The following is a 19920-nucleotide window of genomic DNA, read 5'->3' on the forward strand; positions in this document are numbered from 1 at the left end:
TGCCTCTAATCTGTATTAAGTGATTATTTGGCGTTTTTGTTTTCTCGAACCATTGTTTGTATTGAGGGTTTGTGAGAGTTTCATGTGGGTGTAATCTTGGATTCATCTCATAGTGCAGTGAGCTCTTCTCTATCGAGCTCAACGTGGATGTAGTCTCGTTTTGAGGTGAACTACGATAAAAACTCTCATGCCTGTTTTTGTTTTCATTTTCGGTTCTGTGTATGAATGTTTTGCTTCCTATTCTGTTCATCGAAAATCTGAGATTGAAAGTTGTAAAAAACCAAAGATTTTGTAATCTGTTCCCAACATGTGTCTTCTTGCTGATGAAATTTGATTGCAGATAGATGGTGTTTTTAATGCGCGACAAGCTTATTGAGGTAAGAAAACGTGCTTAGAGTTCTAAGAATGGTACAAGAAGACATGCTTGGCTGGTAGCTGGTAATTTTGATATAGTAGCAGAAATTCGAAAAAAACATTAAAAAATTAACTGGGTTTTGTGAAGATCCCTTTTTTTTTATAGAAATATTAAAAATAAAAGGATATCCTTTATACATTTTATGAAACGGCATAACGTGTAACATTACTTCAATGTAAATTTTTGAGACAGATTTTGCGACTAAAAATGGTTGAAAATTTGGAGGTGCTCAGAAAATGGTCACAAATTTAGTCACTAATTTGCAATGGAGTAGAGAAATCTGTTAACGAAATTTTAGCGACAAATATTTTTCCAACAACCTGATTTCTGTCGCTAATTAAGAATTCATTACTAATCGGCTATTTAATTTCTAGGTAACAAAAGGAGAGATGAAGAGTATTTTTGGCTCATTTTTTAATGGAAAAAGAGCCTTTTGCTATCTACCAAAAAATACATGAATGGTTGGTGTCGTACGAATCACTAGAGGTCAAAGGTTTTGGGTAGAATTTATGCTTCTTATTATTAATATTTCTTTGGTTCTAGGTGTTAATTTGTAACTGTATTTTATTGAAAAAATGTACTTAAATACACAAATTCTATATAGATAGGGGGGGGGGGGGGGGGGGGGGGTTCATTTGCGGGAATCTGTAACCCTAATTTTTTACCAGCAAATGAATGTTTGAGAGTGAGACTGGGTGTAAGGTGATGTTCTTTGAATTAAAAAATCACTGAATTTTAATTGGAAGAAATTAAGTTTCAGGTGTAAAAAGTGAAAAAGGGAAAGCATATTATTCACTATTCAGGGTTCTGAAGGTGGCTCAGTATTGTAATGCCATTCATGCCCTTTCCACTCTGGCAGTTGTTGGATCACAACCTGCATTTGATCACACTGTTATTGTCACATTATTCTTTACATAAATTTTCTTAAGGAATATTATTATTTTACATGGAAATTGTAATTTCATGAGAATAAATGGATCTCACTAAATAACCAAAGATTTATGCCATTTAACCCTATATATAATTATTATGAATTAATTTATTAAAATAGTATTTATTAATCAAGATATAAAACAAAAAAAGTGACATATAAAAAACGTTTAATATAAAAGTACTTTCTATTATATTTGTTAAATTTATCTGACAACTCTTAAAAAATAAGTCACGTAACTTTTTATTTGAATTTTTTTAGATAAATTTATCTCATTTTTCTAATAAATTTATCTTGACCCTTATAAATAAAAAAAAATAATGCATGTATCATCTAAGTATATTTTAATAAATTTAAAACATAATTTAATAAAAATTTTAAAATAGGTTTTAATTTTATCTTGATTTAAAAAATATTTTCATTTTATTTTAATATAATTTTATTTTATTTATTTTAACACTGGCTGAGAGAGAGAGAGAGAGAGAGAGAGTACACACCAGGCCCCTAGAATCTGGTTTGCCAACTGTAGTCTGACAAGCAAGCCTCCAATTTTTCGGATTCTGCAATTTGAAATTTTGAAAATGCCACAAGCACCCTTGAATTTTAATTATAATGCCCTTATATATGAATAATATTTATTAAAGTAAATAATGCTATTTTAACACTTTAATTATATTTTTCGTACAAAAAAATTATTTCCCTTAAGTCAATGTATGTACATATTTTATTAGTTGAGGCATGTTGGATCAATCATTCAAAATAATCATAAAAATAAAAATTAGTAAGGATGTTAATTATTATTATATAATTAAAATAGGATCGTTAAAAGAAAAAAAATCTCTTTTGCGTTATTGAACGATTTTAAGACGTTTTTTGGGTATATATTATAAAATTATTTTTGTTATATGATTCAAAAAATAGATGAAAATCTCATGGTGGATGTATGATCACAAAAAGAAAAAAGTATAAAATTTAAAATAAAGACCATATGTTATAAGGTTGAAGGGGGCTTTAATTAAAAATAGGGTAGATTGAAATAATTACCTTTGAAGTTTAATGTAATTACAAAAATACCCTTCATATTTTAAAAATAATAATAATCTCTTTTACTATTAACAAAATGTGTATCTACATCTAGGTTTGATCGCTAAAAACATATAGAGAAAGAAAGAATGAAATATGAGAAAAAGAAGAAGAAATGAGAGTTGCCTCATGTTGGACGAAAACAAGACAATTAGTGACGATGGTTGCACAAATGTGGCAAAAGCAAATGTAGTTAGGTTGCAAGAAGAAAAAGGTAAATAAGAAAAACATATAAGAAAAAAATTAAAGGCAATAATGGTCAAGATGGTGGTGATGACGATAAAGTGGCCAAAGAAAAAATAGAGAGCAAAAGGTGTTGAAAAAAGTTAAGAGACAACAACTTCTTAATGAAGACGACTGTTTGATTTCTAGAGAAGGAAATGGATATATATATATATATAAATTTTTAAAATATAAGAATATTTTAATAATTTAAAAATAGTTAACTAAGATTAACTAATGGTAGGGAGAAAATTACGACACAATATTAACCTTTAAGGATACTTATTGTATTTTTTTAAATGTCAAAAGTAATTCTTATAATTACCTTAAACTTCAAGACTACCACTTGTAACTTTTTCTTAAAAATAAAATGTGGGAGATGTTATCAAAATATTTTGATCATGTGGGAGAGTAAATGGAGTAAAATAAATTTTTAATAAAAGAGATAGAAGAAGATTAAAAAAAAACTAATGAAACTTCTTACTCCTCCTGATATGCCTTTTAACTTCATATAGAAGATGTTTATAAACAAAGATAATTAACATAAATAATATTAATTATTAACAAACTAAAAAATTTATGGAGAGAAACTAAATTTTACAACTAGAATGACACTCTAAGTGACATGAGAGTTAGATGTTCTCGAATAAATGTTTGAAATTCCAAGTCTCCTCCAAAGTAACACATCTTTGCTCTCAAGTCTCTTGAGTTGTGAGTGTTATTAAGGGTTTGTTGTTTGTTTGCATATTATAAAGTTATTTTAAAATGAAGTAACTAATAATGTTAACATTAAAATCTAATCAATGGTACTATTAGTCCTACGAAATGTGATTAACTTGTTAAACCTAACCTAATTGGTTGAATGGGATGTTGCAAGTACTACTTTACAAACAAATATCTTTTGGAATCCAATTTAATCACTTTTATTTAGAAAAAATAAATAAATAAAATTAACTTGAATTGATAATTACCCGTTTGAGCTTCTCCTTCTCTTTATCTGTTCGCGGGCTTAGCAGTTCCTTTCCTTCAATGACCTAACCATCCATCACAAAGAATCGTTCATAAAACCATGGGTTGTGTTAGGTGGCTTTTCATTAACCAAAGTTTTTAAAAAGCAATATTGATGTGTTTGATATTTTTAAACACTTTTTAAAAATAGTATTTAAAAATTTTAAGAATATCATTATGAATTCAAATTAAATTTTTATGCACATAGTTGACATTAATTAAGCATTATTAATTAAAAACATCATATTCAAATTTAAAAATATATATATACCATAATAAAATACCAAAAGTTCATAAGAACATAATAGCATATTTAAACGAAAGCATTGAAAATAAATATATATCATAATATTTGCTGTATTGATGATTGTAATATTTGCTGTTTTGATGAGTGTATTTATAAGATAATTAAATATATGAAAAAATATTTATATTGACACAATAAAAGTATCTATCTATCAAAAAAAAGTTGGTTGGTTAATAAATCTTAAGTTAATGAAAGGGTGTAACCAATAGTTTGCCAGAAATTGAGTTAATGAAAGCAACATTTAGCTGATTGCATGAAGATAAATATATAAACATAAATAATCTACTTTAATAACAGAGCATATGACAAAAATTCAAGTCATGTCGGGTCGGGTCGAATTACCCTAACAAACTGGAAGTTACCAGTCATACCTCAACAAGGCATGTGGCGCAGGTCCCTCCTCCCCCACAGTTTAGCAGCGGCCTGGACTGAAAATTTCACAGTACAAACAAACACCGCTTTTTTAATTCGCAAGTTCAGAAGCTCAACATGAATCATTTCACTGCAATGGCGATTGTTTATGGAAAGGCAAGCGAGCTCGTCTTACATATGGCCCATACAATTCAATATTGGAATCCAACATGATGTCTCTGAGCTTCTGCCCGCCGCAAGCCTTCCGGAAATGCACGTCCGGCGTCCCATCGGGAAGCAGCACCGACTGAAGCAAAACACCAGATAAATCATCGATCAGCAATTGTAATTACATGAACCAACGGTTATAGTAACAATTAATTAATCGACTTCTTCTTCGAAGAGCCGGCCAGCATATATATGGGATGGATGGATCTTAATTAACCGACATGAACGAATGCGAAGGTGACCGAGGGTGACTCTTCGGGGGGTGCCGCGGCTTCCGGTTCGCCGCCGGCGGGGATTGTGCCGACGGCTCTGATCCTTGCTCTGGAGAAGCCAAGGAAGCGTATGGGGGATTTGGAGATTTTGGCGGTAGGGTTTGCGGGGAGTAAGGTTTGAGGGGACAACCCGTAAGGATTAAATTGGAGTAACGTTCCCATTTTGCGATAGATATTTGAATGGCAATGGGAGATGGTTTTATTGAGTTGGGATATTTATATGGATAATGCCATTTATATTGGGCTATCGCTTGGAATGTTGTGTGGTGCTCATTCATCCTATCTCTGGGACTGTTCTGTTTTTCGAATATAAAAAAAAAATCCACAATAATCCTTTTTAAACTACTACTAACTCTAAAAATATATTTTTCTCATTTTTTTCAAAAATAATATAATAGTCTCTTCATTTAGAATAAATTTAATAAATAAAAAGAGAGGAAAATATATTAGGGAAACAATCCTCTTATTTTCCTTTCTTCTTCTACATTTTGGTCTTGGGAGGGGAAAGGATAAGTTTTAATAATTTTGTGTTTATTGAATCATTTTACTCTTTTTCTCTCAAAATATATTTTTATTAAAAAATAAAGATTATATTAAAATTTTAATATTATAATCATTTTTTTTTTATATTTTGTGATCTTTTTTAACCAGTGAAGCACGGAAACAGTTTGGAGAGCCCACTTTGATGTTTCTAAAATGAGAAATATTTCTCGTTTCAAAACTATTTATACTTATTTTTTTAAAAAAATACTCATTTCTCTATTATATCACTATCTGATATTGCAAACAGAAATGCCCATATGGTTAACGAAATCCAAAGTGACTAAATCAAATCCTTATTTTTGACCAATTCAACAACACCCTGTCTCTTTATTTATTTTTATCGCTCTTTCTCTCATTTCATTCTCATTCCCTTGCTCCAATAGTGACTATTGGTGCACAAAAGGTGAGACGACGAGGCAATGAGAGGTGAGGTAGCAAGAGGATAGAGGGGTCTGCAGCGACCACCACTATTGAAGCTGAGTTAGCAAAAAATAAATATTTAATTAGGACACTTTAGATTCCGTTAATCATGTGGGCATTTTTTGTTTGCAAGATCCACTACAAAAAAAAATTAATTTTTTGGTGCGGTTTTAAAAATAGCTACAAAACATGGTATTTGTAGTGATTTTTCAAAATCGTTGTAAAATTCATTAAAATATTTAATTTTGTGGTAATTTTCAAAGAATCGCAGCTAAATTAAGAAAATAATTAAAAAATTAAATTAAATTTCGTGGTGATTTTAGAAACTGCTATTAAATTTGAAAATAATTAAATAATTAAAATTAAAATAAAATTTGCGATAATTTTAAAAAATTGCCGCAAAATTTATTAAAAAATTGAATTTAGTGGCGGTTTTTGATAAACCGCAACTAAATTAAAAAAATAATTAAATAATTTAAAATTAAAATTAAATTAACATTTGTGACAATTTTTAAAAATTGTAGCAAAATTCATTAAAATTTTGAATTTAGCAATAATTTTTGAGAAATTGCCTCTAAATTTAAAAAATAATTAAATAATTTAAAATTAAAATTAAATTAACATTTACAATGATTTTTAAAAATTGTTGTAAAATTCATTAAAAAATTAAATTTTACTTAAGAAAATAATTAAAAATTAAATTAATAAAAATAAATATAAAATCTTAAAAAGAATTTTAAAAATTGAATTTAAATTAATTTCAAAATTCATTAAAAAATTAATTTAAAAAAATAAAAATAAATTTAACAAAATTTTAATATATAAAATTTTAATAATTTTTAAAAAATATATAAAATCTTTTTTTATTTTTTAATCAATTAATTTATTTAATTTAACTCAAATAATTTATTTTTAATTTATTCCTTTATTCTTTTAAAAAATAATCAATTAATTAATTTTTTAAATTTATATTAAAAAATATAAAATATAATTTTAAGAAATAATGGTTGGATTAGTATCTAATTTATATGCGCGCATATATAATAAGGAGATTTCGTAGATCAGATGGTTTGTGCATGCGCACGTGTCAGGGAGGTCCTATGCTTGAAACTAGGGGAAGGGAAGGCTAGGAAGTTAATTTCTAGTATTACCACGTGGCGCACGGGCGCAAGTAAGGCTAGGCTCGGGTGCTTGGCCTGGCCACCCACGCTTGCGCGAAGTGGAGCAATTAAAAATTTATTTTTTTTTAATTTTTTGCGACGATTTTGAAACCCATTGCTAAAATTAAAAATTCATTTTTAAAAAATTTTTTACAGCGATTTTGAAACCGTTATTAAATATTTTAAAAATCGCAGTTAAATCACTTATTTTACGGAAGTTTAAAAATTGCCACAAAAAATATAATTAGCGGTGGTTGCTAAAAACCATCGTTAAATGCTCTACGACACCTAATTTATCTACAGTTTTGAAAACCGTAGCTAAATCTCTTTGCGACGATTAAAACCACCACTAAATGCTAATTTTTTTGTAATGATCAGACGATAATATAACTGGTGATGGATGGTTGACGTTGAATAAAGTTTAGTAAATCTTTAGTAATGTTATATGTATTTCCCGCATCACCCCGCATGGGCCAGACTCGGTCCGATAGACCGGCCCAATCACCCAAGGCCAAGAAGGCCCGGACGACCTCATCAAGGAAGGTCCACCCTCCACCAAAGATCCGGAACTCGTAAAGCGAGCATATGGCGAGCTCCCAGTAATCCCCCAACGAGCTCGGAGCAATCGACTAACGAGCTCCTGAAATATCCTCCAGATCGCTGGCCCATCTAGGTCGCTAGCCTAAAACCTCCAACTCGCATGAGCGGCAAAGCTGCTGAGAAGTCAGAGGTAGGGTCCGATCACTTTATCTGTAACAGCCCATGCCCCTCGTAATGAGGATCCCACTCCCGGTCTTGCGAAGGCGATAAGAACTGTTTGTCCCCCATTATACAATCACTGTATTTTTATATATTATCTAAATTGTAAAAGCCCCTCAATATAAATGAGAATCAAATAGACCATGAGGGGCAAGAAGGACAAAAAAAGGATAATCAGATACCGCCACTCTGGGAGAATAATCAGATGGCGGCCGTGGACTAGGCATCGTTTTGGCCGAACCACGTAAAAGATTCTGGTGTACACGCTTGGAATTTTGGGGGGAGGGGTTTTTTCCTTCTCGGTATTTTTGGATTGACTCACCGCGGCCCAAAACGAATCACGGTCGGCCGAAATCAAACGTCGACATTTTGGCGCTAGAGGAAGGGGCTGCTCTGATCAATAGCCATGGCTAGAGGAAGGAATACTAGAAGTTCCGAGGCGGCGGTTGACCCACCTGAAAATCACCACGACCGACCACGAGACTTACCACCAAATGGAGGACCCGTTGCCCCGACAGCCGATACTCCTTTGCCGCCGCCCGCCGGAGACGCTCCCGGCATACCACCACGGGTCCCTGTCCAGCCTACTGTCCAAATCACTGGGACAGGGACGATCCGGGACTGGCAGCAGCGCCAGGAAGCATTGGAGAATACGGTAATGCAACTCGCTGACGCGGTCAGAATTCTGGCCCAAGCTCAAGCACGGGCTGTCCACGACCCACCTGCGTCGCCTCGCAGGGTCCGCCAACCGCGGGAGGAGAGACACCCACCCGCGGAAGAAGATATCGGGGATAACTATCCGTCCCCAATTCACCGCTCCCCAGTCCGAGAAAGAAGCAGGCGATCGCAAGCCCAGCAATCAGTAGGACCGGACTCAACTGTGGAAGAACTGTATCAAAGGGTGCGACAGCTGGAAGAACGACAAGGAGTCCGCAGCTAGAATAATGGCCGTGGGGATAGGACGCCGTTCACCAGAGAGATTGAGCTCAAACCCCTGCCCCGGAGGTTTAAGGTCCCGAGCATGCCACAATATAATGGGGACAACGACCCCTATGATTACCTGGATGCGTACAACGTGCAAATGGATCTACAGACAACCAGCTCGCTGGCTAAATGTCGCGCCTTCCCAGCAATCTTAGGAGACATCCCCCGAGCTTGGTTCAGGAGCCTTCCGCCTCGTAGCATCAACAGCTGGGAAGAGTGCCAACAGAGGTTCCTTAACCAATACAGGGCTCTAAGGAGGCAGCTCGCGCCAGCTCGCCACCTCGCCACCGTATTCCAGAAAGCAAACGAGCCACTAAGGGATTACATCGCCAGGTTCAGGCGCGAGGTGAGCAACGTCGAGGATCCCTCAGATGAAAGTATCCTAACGGCGATCTCCGCCAGCCTCCGAAAAGACGGAAAGCTCTACGAGAGCATCTATCGAATCCCAGTCAAAGACCTGGGGGAATTCTATGAACGAGCTTCCAAGGAAATCCGATGGGAAGACGCCTTCGGGACGAAGAAGCCCGTCGGGTCGAGGGAAGAAGCTGGGGGCTCCAGCCAGAATAAGAGAAGGCACAACGGAGACACCGGAAGAGAAGCTCGGGGGGAGCGCTCGAGCAATGAAGTGTTCAAGCGATCTCGGAAGGCAGAAGGAGATGAGCGACCTCGTAGATCACAGCGCTTTGACAGCTACTGTGCCCTGTCAGACCCCCAAGAAAGGATCTTTGCCATCGAAAGGAACAAAGAGGAATTCGGGAAGCCCAACCCGTTAAGAACCCCAAACAAATTCCGAAACAAAGAAAAATTTTGCGCATACCACAACGAGGCGGGTCACAACACCTCGGAATGCTGGGCCCTAAGGGACGCCATCGAAGATCTGATAAGAAGAGGTCGCTTGAAAGATTACGTGGTGCGGCCGACTAATCAACCAAGCCAGCCGCCGGTACAGCAGCAGCCTCCCACCGATGATGACCAATCACCGGCTGTACGAACCATCTACACGATCCATGGCGGGCCCCACCTCGCTGGATCCTCCCACAAATCCCGCGACAAATACATACGAGAGGCCAACCATGTCTTGCTAGCGAGATCGGGCGAACAGCCGGTTCCAGCGAAGCGGCCTAGGGGTAACCCAATCCCAGAGAAGATGTTTTTCTCGGAAGAAGACGCCAGAGACGTCCATTAATTGGCCGCACAACGACGCACTCGTTATACGAGCCCAGGTCGGCAACTCCGAAGTGCGAAGGATAATGGTGGACACGGGCAGCTCGGTAAATGTAATGTACAGAGCATGCTTCGATCAGATGGGTTTGGGACCAGAACAGTTGAGCTCGTCCCCAGAGCCACTCTATGGGTTCACGGGAGACGCAGTGATTCCCGTCGGTCGGATCAGCCTTCCCCTCACCATCGGGGATGCGAATCGCCAGGCCACTACTTTGGCAGAATTCCTAATAATTGACTGTCCCTCAGCATACAACGTCGTACTCGGAAGGCCGGCGATGAACGACCTGGATCTAGTCACCTCAACCAGGTCGCTTACGGTGAAATTCTCGACCCCCGACGGTGTAGGGTGTGTACGAGGCGAGCAGCACCTCGCAAGACGTTGCTATGAGGACGCCCTGAAAATGGGAGCAAAGGGAAAGAAAGTAAATATCATCGCAAAAGTCGGCCCGCGATCAACCGGCCGATGGGAGGACCTGGATCCACGCGAGGTCGACTGCGAAAAGCCCATGGAAGAGCTCGAAGATATCTCAGTCGGCGAGGCAGACGAGGAAAGGCACCTCAAGCTAGGCAAGAGTCTAGCCCCCGAGGTAAAATCCCAACTTACAGATTTCCTTAAAGCTAACCTTGATGTATTCTCATGGAACCACGAAGATATGGTGGGAATCGCCCCAGAAGTCATGTCACACAGGCTCAACGTAGATCCAAGCTACAGGCCAGTGCGCCAGAAGAGGAGGCCAATGACTCCGGAGCGTTATACCGCTCTTAAAGAAGAAGTGGACAAACTCTTGGCAAATAATTTCATCAAGGAAGCCCACTATCCGGTCTGGGTGGCCAACCCGGTCCTAGTAAAAAAGAAAAACGGGAAGTGGAGGACCTGCATCGACTTCACCGACCTGAACAAGGCCTGTCCTAAAGACAGCTTTCCCCTCCCCAGAATCGATCAGCTCGTGGATGCAACGGCTGGTCACCGCCTCCTCAGTTTCATGGATGCCTATTCAGGCTACAACCAGATCCCCATGAACCCCACGGACCAAGAGCACACCTCGTTCATAACCGACCGGGGGCTCTATTGTTACAAGGTCATGCCCTTTGGATTGAAGAATGCTGGCGCGACCTACCAGAGGCTGGTCAATACGATGTTCGAAACACTGATCGGAAAAACCATGGAAGTATACGTTGACGACATGCTGGTAAAATCCGAGCAAGTGACGGACCACGTTTCCGATCTAAGAGAAACGTTTGGAGTCCTCAGGAAATATCAGATGAAGCTCAACCCGCTCAAGTGCGCCTTCAGTGTAGTCTCTGGGAAATTTCTTGGGTTTATGGTAAACAACAGAGGCATTGAAGCCAACCCAGACAAAATTAAGGCTCTGCTTGACATGAGGTCGCCCATAAGAAAGAAAGAGGTGCAAAGCCTCAATGGTCAGGTCGCGGCTCTGAGCCGTTTCATTTCAAAGGCAACTGACAAGTGTGCCCCGTTCTTCGAGCTTCTAAAAAAGGAGAAAGATTTCAGATGGACAGAAGAATGCGAGTTCGCATTCCAACAACTAAAGGAGTATATGGGACGGGCCCCACTGCTCGCCAAACCTAAGGAGGGAGAGAGGTTGACCTTGTACTTAGGAGTATCCCAACAGGCTCTCAGCGCGGCCCTCGTTCGGGGGGAAGAAGGGGTGCAGCACCCCATTTATTACGTCTCCAAAAGCCTAATCGATGCAGAAACAAGGTACGCACCAATCGAAAAATTGGCTTACTGTCTAATAGTGGCATCAAGGAAGCTGCGACCCTATTTTCAAGCTCATGAGATCGAAGTCCTGACCAAATACCCATTGAAACAAATCCTCCAAAAACTAGATACCTCAGGCCGTTTACTAAAATGGTCTATTGAGCTCGCTCAGTTCGACATAAAGTACAAACCAAGGACGGTGATAAAGGGTCAAGCGTTGGCAGATTTCATTGCCGAGTTTACTGGGCCAATTGACGAGGAGCCGGAAAACCTGAAAGGACCGTCCTGGGAACTATACGTCGATGGATCATCGAACGAACAAGGAGCGGGAGCCGGGGTTATGCTAATAAGCCCCGAAGGTCACAAAATCCTCTGCGCCCTGAGGTTCGGTTTTTTGGCCACCAATAATGAATCCGAGTATGAAGCCTTATTAGCAGGACTCCGCCTGGCAAAGGAAATACGAGCTAAATTCTTGGAGATCTTCAGCGACTCTCAACTAGTTGTTAACCAGGTGCGGGGAGAATACCAGGCCAGAGACACGAAGATGGCAGCATACTTACAGAAGGCACGTGAACTTTTAGCCACTTTCGAAAAATATGAAATGCATCAAATCCCCCATTCCCAGAACTCTCATGCGGACGCTCTGGCTCGCCTAGCAACTGCCCGGGACGCAGAATTCTTGGGGGACATACCTGTCGATTTTTTGGCCACCTCGAGCACGGAACAACGAGATGAAACGCTACTGATTACGGTGCCCCAAAACTCATGGATGACCCCCATCTTGGAGTATCTGCAAGACGGGAAACTACCGGAAGACAAGCTGGAAGCACGTCGCCTGCGAGCTCAAGCCGCCCGATATTGCATCTACGATGAAAGACTGTACAAGAGGGGATTCTCAGCCCCGCTCCTGAGGTGCATTGACGGCACCGATTGCCAGGCTGTGCTAGAAGAAATTCATGCAGGCCACTGCGGTAATCATGTAGGGGCACTCTCTCTGGCACAAAAGGCCCTTCGACAAGGGTTTTATTGGCCCACCGTGAAGCAAGATGCCATAGAGACAGTCAAGAAATGCGAGAAGTGCCAAAGATTCGCCAAGGTTCCGCGAGCTCCGCCGGCTTACCTGCAGCAGATGAGCAGCCCTTGGCCCTTTGCCATTTGGGGCATGGATCTAATCGGGCCGCTGCCCACGGCTCGCGGAGGATGCAAACATGCCATAGTGGCAGTTGACTACTTCACCAAATGGGCAGAGGCCAAAGAGCTCGCACAGATCACCAGTGCGAAGACACAAGCTTTTACATGGGATAACATAATCTGCAGATTCGGAGTGCCACAGCAAATAGTAACGGACAACGGAACCCAATTCACCAGCGAGCAATTCATCCAATTCTGCAAGTCAATGGGGATTCAAAAGAGTTTCACCGCCTTTGATCACCCCCAGGCCAATGGGCAGGTCGAAGCAGTCAACAAAATAATCAAGCAGACCCTGAAGACAAAGCTTGAGGCTAGAAAGGGGGCCTGGGTGGATGAACTGCAAACAGTGCTATGGACCTATCGGACAACAGCCCGAAGCAGCACTGGAGAAACCCCATTCTCAATGGCGTATGGGTCGAAGGCTATGATCCCCGCTGAGAATAAAGTGGCCAGCCACCGAAGGGCCACCTTCAGCTCAGATCACAATAACGAGCTACTGGCGGCTAATCTGGACCTGCTCGAGGAATCAAGAGATGTAGCTCGCGTGAGGATCGCCATTTATCAACAAAGGGTGGCACGATACTATAACAGGAAGGTCCGAATCCGACGTTACAACGTCGGAGATCTGGTACTACGCCTAGTACTGCTAGGAGCACGGGCGGCAAGCGATGGCACCTTAGGTCCTAACTGGGAAGGTCCATTTATCATCAAAGAAAATTTGAATAACGGAGCATATCATCTGGCAAACATGGACGGCCTCCCTCTCCCACGAGCTTGGAACGCAGAACACCTTCGTCCTTACTTCAGATAAATATAATCGTTCTTGCCTATGCTCCGTCTTTTTCATTACGAATGACTTTCATGATTCTGGTCAGAATTTATGAACTTTCATTGCACTTTATTCTTATTGGTATTCGATTGAATGCCCCCGTAACGAGGGGTCGAGAAGCCATGGTTTGCGAGCTGAGGCTTAAATAACCTAGCCGCGGCGCTACGGTCAACGGCTTAACCGAGCATTCACCTTGGTCCCTCCCTCAGGTCGTGGTTTGCGAGCTGAGAACCAATCATCTTGACTTTATGTCATGGTTTGGAACCTATTGAGTAACCGCTTCCACAAGTAACCCCGAGCTTGGGTTCGCTAGCTAAGGTCCTTTTATCTTGGCTTAAAGCCATGGTCTGTAACCTACCTGGGTGTTCCCTCTCAGTTCAAATAAAACTTGTAGAAGCCACTGGGTGTTAGCTGAGGCCGTAACGCGACCTACCTGGACACATATCCCGGCCGTACAAGTCAAACGAGATAACAAGCCATGGTGTGTTAGCTGGGGTCACTCTATGACCCGCCTGAACATATAACTTGGTGGTACAGGCTGCGCTTTCACTAGCTGGGGTCCTCCTATCTTGGCTTAAAGCCATGGTCTCTGACCTACCTGAGTGTTCGCTTCCAATTTATTGAAAACTTATTAAAGCCTCAACATGCCGGCCGAGGCCATGGCATAATCTCATATCCTAGCAAACTTTGCGTATTGGACCCTATCAGCTGAGGTCCGTCTTAACTTGGCTAAAAATAGAGCATTCGCGACCTACCAGGCACACGCCCTATAACGAGCTTCTCAGCCACTACATGTTAGACAAGATCACAAGGCCATCCGACTTTACATATATCTCGGGAAGGCTCTCGTTATTTCGTCAAAATATGCTGAACGGGGTTTCCTGAAAATTGACTAAGTATGAGTGTTCGCACTGATTATTACAACTATCATCAACGAGCTAGTTAAAGAGCGTTAGTCTACGAGCTGATAAAACTCCGGATCTACCTGGACCTATGTTCGAACAGTTCGTTATCAAGTTACATACTCAAAAGTTTCTTATCAGTGAATCTTTCAAAAATACGGGAGCTTTGTTGAAATGATTTTCAAGTTATACCATGAAGAAGTTACTTTCAAGTCACCTCATCGAAATTGATTCAAGAATCGTCATGCCAAAACCTCGTCAGAGTTAACTTGAATTCGTGAAGAAATCTGAGGTAACGTGCACAAAATGCCAATTTTTATTATTAGATGAAGCTCACGTTACAAAAAAAAAAAAAAATACATGTGGGAATCCTAGCTAAGAGGGGCGTTCGGTTCTACAGGATCAATCTCGACAGGGCGAGCTTCAGTAGGTAGGGTCGGCTGGAGATCGACCTCGACAGTCCCGGCTGGGCAAACCTCGGCAACCTCCACAGGAGGCTCCTTGGCAGTCTCACCAGGCTGAGCCGCGGCGACCCCGGATAGCTCGGCCCCGACCTGAGGAGCTTGCGTTGCGACCAAAAATGAGTCAAGGGGACTGGCATTATCAGCATCCTCCGCGGCCTCGGTAGCATACCGAGCCACCTCCTCGACAGCCTGCGCACCAAAGAAGGAGAAATCCATCTCAGGATGGTTCACCCAAAGGGTGTACAGAAATGCCGAGCAGGTGTCAGATCTGGTCTCCCTACGCGCCGCGTCCATCCGCTCTCCGACCTCCGCCCTTATATTGTCAATGGTCCTCTTGGCAAGCTCTTCGCATCGGACGACACGATCATCCGCCCGTGTCCGCTCCTCCTTCGCCGCCCTAAGCTCTGCCTCGGTTGATTTGAGTCGCTCCTCAGCCCTCCGCAACTCCGCCTTCGCTCCATTTAGCTCGCCGGTGAGCCCGAAGTTGGCTTGCTCCCACATGTTCTTCGACCTGCGAAGCTCCTCGTCGAGATCTTTATTCTTCTGGATCTCCATCCTCAGACGCGTCAAGCAACCCTCCACCTCCTTTTGAGTGGCAAGGAGCTCGACCTGGAGATCTTTCTTCTTGTCCGAGAGCTTCGTTATTTCGGCCTTTTGGGCGTTCTTCTCGTCCTTAAGCTTCGCTATTTCGGCCTGACGGGACATGCTCACCGACTGAAGCTGCTCCTCAAAATCTTTGTACTGAGCTCGGAGCTTCACAGCAGCAAGAGAAGTCTGCAAAAGAAGAAATGTTAGCTCATTAAAAAAGTAGGCTAAGAAACCAAGGTACGAAGAATTCCTACTTACAACCAGGCTGTGACGGGCGACAAAGTCACAAAGGGGGATTCCCTTTAACTTCGGGTCGTCGAGGGGCTTCGAGTTCGGACCCAGGAAGTCGAGCACGGAATCCAGGAGGGGACCAACAAAGACCCCTCCTGGCAGGGCCTCCACGGCCAGCTCCTTCTCACGGACCCTGACTCGTTTGGCCCTGATATCCTCCCCCTGTTGCAGCTGGTCCGATCTCCGTTTCGAGCTGGCGGTAGGAGCGTCTCGAACCTCCACTGCGACCTCCTTCCCACGGGCTCCACTCGAACCATGGTCTCTGGAGGCAGGGGGCCGATGCCCCAGCTGCAGATAAGCTTGCTTTGACTGTTGGGGATGACGGGGCAATGTTCTTTGCCGCTGCTCCTGCTGCCCCCCCCCCCCCGCGACTGTTGGGTTTGCTGCTGCTGAGGGCGTGATTGCGGCTGCGGCTGCTCCGACCTGCCATCCCGCGAGCTATAGCTCGGGGTCATGGAGGACGAAGTGCTCGACCTCGCCCTATGATGACGCTTCGGTTGGAGGAGCTCGAGATCAACCATATTATCGTCTTGGTCGGCTTCCCCTCTTGAACTGTTCGTCTCAGCGAGCTGTAAGCCGGAAGGGAGAATCTCCGCACCCAAGTCCCTGAAATGATCTCCCTCGATAGTCTCGGTGCCAAGAGGAGGGGCGAGCTCGTATTCGCGAAGTAGCTCGTCCGAAAGTTCAAGAATTTTCGAGCTCGACTCCGCAGCCACAAGTTTGCCAAGGATATCAGTCTCCTCGGCCGATAAAATCGGTTTCTTCCCCCCAAAATCTGCATCAAAGCATGAGCAAGTTAAAACAAGCACTCTCGGAACAAAGGAAAGATTTATGAGAGCTCATATTCTCTTACCAGGGGTCAGTGCGAAGCTACAATTCCTAAGTAGAGAAAGGGAAGGGCAAGACACGAAGAACCAACTGGACTTGTAATCGCCCACGTTGGACTTCCCCTTTTCTTTACCCTGAGGAAGGGCGGCCTTGTACGGAGAAGGACGAGCCGCCAGGTAATACAACCCGTCCTTGGCATTTTTGAAAGAAAATAAAAATCTTATCAGTTTTGGCGAAGGGAGAGGAAGTTTGTTTATAAGGAATAAAACGGCCAAAGAAGTAAGTTGGGCATACGAATTCGGTGTTAGTTGGAAGGGGGCGAGCTTGACGTCGTTCAAGAGGGCGATAAGGTATGGGGCTACTGGGAACCTAAAGCCAGACTCGAGGTGTTGGGGGCTAATAGCTATGAAATTGGCTGGCGGGTAGGCTGCATGGGAGCTCGAAGCAGGGATGTATATTCGGCAGGTCCTGGGGAGACGAAACTCCTGAGCACAAGTCATCACCTCGTGAAGCTTGGCCTTGGACGAGAATCTCTTGAAGACCGCAAGATCAGCACTCCCACCAGCGATCTGATCTTGAACCTTCAGCTCGGTTTCCCGAGAGGTCGGGACGGCGACCTCCCTGCACCCCGAGCTCGCACCCCCAAGATTTTGGCCCTCTATAATGAGATAATCTTCGGAGCTCGAAGTGTCGTTTTCTCCTACGATATAATTGCAGCGCTTTTGACCTGAATTTCCACGGTGTTGGTCGGACATCTACAAAGGAAAAGAGAGAACAGTCAGGTCGCAAGTCGCGAACCAGACCTCAAGAAACTAGAAGAAAAATCCTAAAAACGTCCCCTAGGTCTTCCAGGCCGAGCGGTTCGCAAAAGGGGTACCGCCTAGGGCGGAGAGGCTGCAGCCGTAAGCCCAGTGTTCCATGAAAAGCTAATCCTAAGGTCATTGGACCCAAAGGCCCAGCAAACGCCAAACCGAATCGTGCCATTTCTCCAAAAATGAGAACGACATCGATCGACGAAGCCAGAGAAACCACCGACGGCTAACCAACGGTGGACGGCCTCACAAGAAGAAGAAGAAAGTCACGACAAACTTACCTAAAAGCTGCGCTTGACGTCTGAATGGGGACTCGTACCAAGCACCGGACGAGAACGGCAGACGTCTGAAAACACGGCGATAATGGAGGCCTCGAGAGAGGAAAGAGAAAGCAGGGAGGCAAAGGTTTGAGGGAGTTTCAAAATAGCGTGAAAGAAGAAGCGGGTGGACACTCCCCACTATTTATACTGACGGCCTGGTCCATCCCAACCGTCGGATCAAATGACGACTTATCACATGCTCCGCATCCAGCGGCCGCACAACAGCTTGTGGGTCCCACGAGTGTAATCATGCGCAGAAATGGGGAGGGGGCGCGCATTAAATGCGCTGCCGACAAAGCGTGCTGCGTGGAACTACGAGACTTAAGGTGATTGGGCAGAAGTCGGAGGGATGGAAGAACAGCTGGCACGCGTCAGTTCCCAGCACGAAGATCGTGCCGCGAACTGGGGAGCTTATGTTATATGTATTTCCCGTATCACCCCGCATGGGCCAGACTCGGTCCGATAGACCGGCCCAATCACTCAAGGCCAAAAAGGCCCGGACGACCTCATCAAGGAAGGTCCAGCCTCCACCAAAGATCCGGAACTCGTAAAGCGAGCATATGGCGAGCTCCTGGTAATCCCCCAACGAGCTCGGAGCAATCGACTAACGAGCTCCTGAAATATCCTCCAGATCGCTGGCCCATCCAGGTCGCTGGCCTAAAACCTCCAGCTCGCATGAGCGGCAAAGCTGCTGAGAAGTCAGAGGTAGGGTCCGATCACTTTATCTGTAACAGCCCATGCCCCTCGTAATGAGGATCCCACTCCCGGTCTTGCGAAGGCGATAAGAACTGTTTGTCCCCCATTATACAATCACTGTATTTTTATATATTATCTAAATTGTAAAAGCCCCTCAATATAAATGAGAATCAAATAGACCATGAGGGGCAAGAAGGACAAAAAAAGGATAATCAGATACCGCCACTCTGGGAGAATAATCAGATGGCGGCCGTGGACTAGGCATCGTTCTGGCCGAACCACGTAAAAGATTCTGGTGTACACGCTTGGAATTTTGGGGGGAGGGGTTTTTTCCTTCCTTCTCGGTATTTTTGGATTGACTCACCGCGGTCCAAAACGAATCACGGTCGGCCGAAATCAAACGTCGACAAGTAACAATCCAAAATTCAGTGATTAAATAGTTACATATTTAAAGTTCAATGAATGTTTGTTAAATTTTTCTAAATGTCGTTAATCACGTGAGTAGTTTCAATTTGCAAGATGTAATAGGTGATGGATAGTTGACGTTAAACAAAATTTAGTGAGTAAATAGTTATATTTTTAAAGTTTAGTAAGTGTATGTTAAATTTACCGGTGTTTAAGCTAATAATGTGTTTGAATATATGGGCTTTTAAGCTATCAATTAATAATTATGTGTTTGATTTGAAAAAATTGATAAATAAACTATTAGAATTTGACAAAAAGACGAAAATAAATATATTGTTAAATAATACAAATAAAATTCATAAAAATATTATTTTTTAATAAATAAATATATATTTATATATAGTGAATGGAAATGGAAACGTAGAAAGCAATGGAGGTGATGGACGATCGGCTAGGGCGATGGTGATAGATGATGGTGATGGTGGTGGGCAGAGATGGGTTTGACGATGACAGAATTAGAGAAAGTAGAGGAATGAAGAAGGATATAGGTTAAAAATGTGTATTTTATTTGAGGATAAATAAGTAATTTAATCGGTCAAGGCAATAAGCTCTTGTGAAAAGTTAGAGAAGCTTTTGCCAAACGTTAGTCAATTAACTTTTAAGTTTAATAGCGTTTGACCTGATAGATATTGTCATACTTCAAAAAATAAATTACTCAGCTTGTAACCTAAATTAATAGCTTATAAGCAGTCAAACTAGTTAGCCAAACACCTTCTAAAAGAGAGCAACTTATAAGTGGAAACCCTCGTTATGTATTGACGTAATATGTCGAAGGGACGAAATAATTTCTCTGTGGTTTGGTGGGCCTAAAAAGTGGCTTAGCCGGGCCACTCCGAATCCAGACAAGAGTGGGCTCAGTATATGTTTTTCTTTGTATATGCAAAATCCGGGTTAAACCACCATA

At 42.3% G+C, this 19920-nt stretch overlaps 1 protein-coding gene across 1 annotated transcript; it reads right to left on the bottom strand.

The window, feature by feature from the left end:
* Nucleotides 1-1107: 1107 nt before the first annotated feature.
* Nucleotides 1108-5011, bottom strand: LOC127793942 (photosynthetic NDH subunit of subcomplex B 3, chloroplastic). The gene is made up of 6 exons (XM_052324761.1): nt 4767-5011; nt 4514-4624; nt 4338-4394; nt 3623-3685; nt 1844-1906; nt 1108-1289 (listed from the first exon to the last, which is right to left on the bottom strand). Exons 1-6 carry the CDS (start codon nt 4977-4979, stop codon nt 1215-1217), a joined length of 582 nt encoding a protein of 193 aa, XP_052180721.1. The 5' UTR covers nt 4980-5011; the 3' UTR covers nt 1108-1214.
* Nucleotides 5012-19920: the final 14909 nt, after the last annotated feature.

Source organism: Diospyros lotus, chromosome 2, assembly GCF_014633365.1.
Source record: "Diospyros lotus cultivar Yz01 chromosome 2, ASM1463336v1, whole genome shotgun sequence".
In the NCBI taxonomy this organism is placed as follows: Eukaryota; Viridiplantae; Streptophyta; class Magnoliopsida; order Ericales; family Ebenaceae; genus Diospyros; species Diospyros lotus.